This window comes from Acanthisitta chloris, unplaced genomic scaffold (assembly GCF_000695815.1).
Source record: "Acanthisitta chloris isolate BGI_N310 unplaced genomic scaffold, ASM69581v1 scaffold1012, whole genome shotgun sequence".
Taxonomy (NCBI): domain Eukaryota; kingdom Metazoa; phylum Chordata; class Aves; order Passeriformes; family Acanthisittidae; genus Acanthisitta; species Acanthisitta chloris.
The window spans coordinates 28,406-34,126 of record NW_008662157.1 but is presented as its reverse complement, the minus strand read 5'-3'; the positions used below and the strand labels follow the sequence as shown (position 1 = coordinate 34,126).

The window sequence follows — 5,721 nt, the reverse complement described above, 5'->3', positions numbered from 1 at the left end:
AGGAATTTTGCCAATTAATCACTGTATTCAAAAACAGCCCATATAGTGGATTATACTGAGTGCAGGCCTTTTCTTCTTGAAGATTACTACTCTCAGTGACAATATACTGCATAGACAGCAGCTTGTTATGATTCACTGTGTAAGTAGCATTTCATAAACAGTACACAGCAAACAGGTAACAACAACCCTTTAAAACACAGATACTGGTATGAAAAATATTTCCCCTTGAATGCTCTTCCAATCTGTCTGCTAACGGCAAAAACCTTCATGCCCTAACGATATACTTCTGCTGTGTCTTTAGTAACAGTTGGTATTTCGTTCTCCACCGAGAATTACACCCAATCCCACTGATTTCTAAGCTAGAAGGAACAGGTCACCAGGAAGTCTTTAAAAATGAAGTCCCATTTTAAAGGTTTGGCTTGCCTTTTTCTATTGTTCTGCACATCTCTTGGTTTGAAAGGTTCAACATCTGTTTTTAGTAACTGGATAGGTTCAGTTTGGTCTTGTCCAAAAGAAGTACCAGGCACAGAATGATGCTGGTGGCGTTGCTCAAATGCTATGAGATCTTGAAGTGGAATGAGTTTTGGTACCTGAAAGGGTTCAGAGAGATAAAGAAGACAGAGGAAACAGAGAGGGAAATCTCAGTAAGACTGGATGAAAAAGTCAGGTGCAGTTTGGATCTCAGTTATATAAACAAAACTCCTGTAGCAATTTGTAAAGACAACAGAAATGAATATATGAATGGCACCAGACCAGAACCTCTGCTGATGTGTACATGTGCAACTGTTTCCTGAAACTGAATTCAAAGAGAGGCATTTTCTTCACAGAACACGTCACTAGTATTTTCATTTCTTATTTATGTAGTGGAGGATGAAGGCAAGAACTATATAATGTAGATAAAGACTGAAGAAATACCTTTCAGGAAAAAACATTTCCATTCTTTTCAAATGGAATGCACAAGCATATATATGAGCTGATCACAAACAACATTTTTCAAAACATCAAGTTCTCAGCATGCAAAAGAAAAGGTTTTCTTATGAAGCCTTTTAACATACCATTTCTGACCTCTTTCTCACCACATACTATTTATGTAAATAATTCTGTTCTAATTTCTGGAAAAAAACCAAGAACTGTTTTAACCATATAAATATTGTCCAGTATTTTAGACACTAAACTCTTTACATTCATTACTAATGGGCTGAATGTTGATGAACTATGGGATGTGGAATCAATCTAATGTTGTTAAAGACACTTCCAGGCTAGCAGCCTGCCTTGTACTGACATACCAATAAGCAGGTGTCCTTAGTTCTAGATCCCTTCTGGCAACTGTGCTGAACACTCCTGAGTTCCATAGTCTGGAAACATGAACTTCTTTGTACTGAGTAAGAAACCATGAAACTGAAAGAACACTTCAACTTAGAAAAATATATTATTAAAATCTAGTACCTTCTTTTTTTGAAATAAATCAGCCTTAAGTAGTGAAATTCCTGTATCCTGTAGTGTTTCTCTGGAGTCAGTATCCTTTGTTGCAGGTTTAACAGGTATTAAAGTAGCGGTGATCGGCTGTCTCACAGTTGGTGGAAGTCTAGGTACTGGGTCAAGTTGTAAGTGCAATAGTGGAATACCAACCAAGTTATGAGTGATGGGTGCTTTGTCTTTGTACTCATGCACATTTGCAGAGAACTGCTGCTGAGGTGTAACTTCTTGCTGTCCTTCGTACTGATCTAGATTCAGGTGTTTGGGAGGACCCTTATGCACTCTTTCTGCCCATCTCTTCTCTTTCTCATGTCTTTGCCTTGGGATCTCAGGGTAATATCCACGCCTGTTAAAATCCTCTTTTGCCTTAGTCTTTCCTCGTGTGTATGGTGACTGATGGGTCCACAAGGTATCTGATGAACACCAAGCTACTCGTGGTACAGGGGGTGGTCGGTCAGAAGCTGATGACACTTCTGTGGAATCTAAGAATGCTGGTTTGAAATGATAATCTGATTTGAGTTTAAGTAAAGGAAATCCATTTGAGTAACTTGTTTTCTTTTCAACAGGGATAAACTTCAGTGTTTTCTGGATGTCTGAGGAAGGGGTTAGGAGGTGAAGTGGTTTACTAGGCACTGAAGAATGCAAATCTTGGGATGGTGACATAAATCCTGTTTCCTTGCTGTGGCTTTCAAATAGGGTTAAAGAGGCGTTCATATCTGGATGATTCTAATTCAGAAAAGAAAACAAACCAGCATTCAGACAGCAATCACATCTAAAGGTGCACAAAAATGGTATGTATCCTTTTTATCCATATCTATCACTACAAACACATTTCCTAATTTAACAGAACGGACAGCATATCAGATACAATGAACAGTCTTCACAAACAACACTTTGATATACCTACTTTTAAATGGCCATTGACGCTTTCATCTTCTAAGCTATTCCTTGGTTGAAAATCAGAGCTCTTTTGACCTGGTTTTTCTTTATTTTCTTGAGTGGGCAGCTGTGTTTCTGGAAGACCATTGCCTTCAGCAGTGTGTGTAGCCTGGCTCCCTGCCAGCTGAACAGACTGATGCAGTTGCAACATTTGTTGAACATTTGGTACATTGGCAAAGGACGACTGCACTAGTTGCATTAAACTCATGAAGTTGATCTGCTGTAGCTGCATGTACACATACACAAAGTTAACACTGCCAACAACTTTAACAGCAATCTTAGCAAAAATTCTGTATCTATGCTATGTTATAGCTGTTCATTTATCCTATTAAAATAGGTGTTTCAACAATGAATCATTTGTATAATTGTTTATTTTACTAGATCACAGAATAATAGAATCAAATGGGTTGGAAGAGACCTCAAAGATCATTGAGTACAACTCTACCATCATTACTAGACCATGGCACTAAGTGCCACATCCAGTCTCATCTTGAAAACCTCCAGGGATGGTGAATCGAACACCTCCCCAGGCAGCCCATTCCAATGCCTGATCACTCTCTCTGTAAAAAATCTCTTCCTAACATCCAACCTAAACTTCCCCTGGCAGAGCTTGAGTCTGTGCCCTCTTGTCCTACTGCTGGTTGCCTGGGAGAAGAGACCAACCCCCACCTGACTCCAACCTCCTTTCAGGGAGTTGTAGAGGGTGATAAGGTCTCCCCTGAGCCTCCTCTTCTCCAGGCTAAACAACCCCAGCTCCCTCAGCCTCTCCTCATAGCACTTGTGCTCGGAGTCCCTTCACCAGCCTCGTTGCTCTTCTCTGGATCCGCTCCAGCACTTCAATATCCTTCCTGAACTGACACAGTCAGGTCATGATAGGCAAGACAAATTCCCTCATTTTGTGAGGTTTCAGGAAATACAAGGTCACTTAAAATTGGCTCAGTATTCTAACACAAATCCCAGTATAGCTGCAAAGTCACAATTTCTCCTAATGCACACTATCAGAGCACACGGAGCTATGTGAAATAAAACACAATCAAACTTCTGATATAACATCACTCATTTTCTTAAGTCAAAAACAAGAGTTAAGTCTAAAATAAGTTTTCACAGTGGTTGACATGGAACTGAAAATCTCTTTCTAAAACAACCACACACAGAATGCCTTGAAAATGGTAATTATCTTCATTGTTTAAATAAAAGTTTGTACTGTGCAAACTGTTTACGATAAAGGGATGCTCTCACCTGAACTAACTTAAACATTTCATCTTGGAGCATCTGCCTGCAAGTTTCCGATGTGTTTAGTTTCTCTTCTGCAGGGATTTCTTCCTTGACTTCTTGCTTCTTTGCACAAACAGAAGTATGGGAGGCAACACTTGATATAGTTGACACAACTGTCCGAGAAGGCTGACCATCACTTAGAGGAATGTCTGCATTACTTAAGGAGGAAAAGAACAAAACTATGAAAAACATTCATAGTTCAAAGCACCTATATAAGGCTGTCTTAAGTCAATCCAGAAAATTTTAGGTATCTATGTTTTTCAAAAACTTAACTAATTTGTAGGAATAATTTAATAATTAACACTGCACACTCTTCACCAGAGAATATGTATGACACCTTTTTGCTACATTTCTTAAAATACTGAATGAAAAACACTCGTGAAGTTGTAAGTTCCATCTGATTCGGTAGCCACAAACACATCTGAAATACTGTCTTCACTAGAGATACAGGCAGAAAACAATGACTTGACAAACAGGACTGCAAAAGGGCCTGATTAATCACAAAACCAGACAGCTGATGGAAAATGAGGAAAGACATTATTAGCTGAAATAAGACAGAAGGCAGATTCATTTAAAGTAATGTGCCTTTAAAGATTTAGAATCAAAAAGCAACAACAAAATTTCCCATTAAAAAACCAACATCTAAAATTAAAATAACATGTACCAGATGAAACAAGACATTAAATTTTCCCACAGAGACAATAAGATCTTTTACTAGGTAAAGACTATCAAGTCGATTAATTTCTTACACTAAGAAGAGAGGGTTGAGATTTACATTAAGCTATAAAAAACCTGAAGGACTTCACCTCCATCAACTGAAATTGACCCAAAAGACATTTCTCTGTTTAAGAAAAATGCTGACATTGCTATGGGTACAGGCAAGCTTTGGAGGACTTTCCACAGTTTTACAGGACGTTCTCTAAGCATGTAAAGAAACAGCAGCAGAAGCAAGGACTAATGATAATACTGTAAAGGTTTTGGATATGTAATAGGTGCAAAGGGACATAGGAAATCTTTTGGAAGACAATCAGAATGTGAAAGCATGACCTGAAAACCCAAAAGTTTGAGAAAAGCTTTTTTTAAAAAGAAGCTGGCAATAAGGAACATCCTCAAGAGGGAAAAGCAACTGAGACACTCAAAACTGGAATTCAAAGGGATTTGTTGTTCAGATTTTCCTCTAAAATGATAAACACTCCAAACAGAGGCCTGCTCTAGAACTGAAAGCCTGAGACCAACTCCTGACCCCTTTTCCCAATTCCAACATTCTCCCTGTTTACAGAAATATTATGTATATATTTAAATGAATCTATTACTTATTGTAGGGTACATACATTTTAATAATTTAATACAAATGCAAATATAAGCTTAAAATATTATTTTCCAGGTATTTTATGTAACAACGTATCTTCTACAGTAAAATTATATGATTCCTTCTGGAACCTAAACACTAAACTATCACTTCTCTTGAAATCTGATAGCTCTGAAATAACATGTTTGATTCAAGGGATACTCTGGACAACATGCAAGTGTGTATGACCCTCAAGGATTACATTTCAGGAAAAGCTACTTAGTTTATAGGCACAAATATTCTGTAATCAAATCTACACGTCACATTATTTCAGACTGAAAATTTGATAGCAATAGTCCATTTTTTATTACATGAAATAATATAGGTTTACCTTACCTAGAAACTTCTGTATCTTGTTTTGAAGAGAATGTGTGAGAAATGGTGCTGGCAACCACCTCAGTCATACTATAAAGAAACAAAAAATGAGTACTGTAAATACTACAATAATTTGTTATGATGTTTACTTTGATTTTTTATACACCTGTGTGTGTATAAATAGATACACAACCTACTGCAAAAGTATTTTAATTCATATGAGAAAAAATACCAGAAAGCCACCTGACCAGAGCTATATTGATCTGTGCTGCTTCAGTTACTGCATTACACTGCAATCTGAGCTGGCAAATATTGACATTTATGCTTTGTCTCCCTAGCAATCAGAAACGGATTCAAACAAAAGCACT

At 37.5% G+C, this 5,721-nt stretch overlaps 1 protein-coding gene across 1 annotated transcript in view; it reads right to left on the bottom strand.

Moving 5' to 3' along the window:
* LOC103798245 (chromosome unknown open reading frame, human C5orf42) overlaps window positions 1–5,721 on the bottom strand; it is a gene marked incomplete at its 5' end in the record, with an annotated part of 48,490 nt that overhangs the window by 16,221 nt on the left and 26,548 nt on the right. The window contains 4 exon segments of the mRNA XM_009070496.1: window positions 424–590; window positions 1,447–2,202; window positions 2,384–2,641; window positions 3,655–3,847. Coding sequence (XP_009068744.1) covers window positions 424–590; window positions 1,447–2,202; window positions 2,384–2,641; window positions 3,655–3,847 — 1,374 coding nt within the window.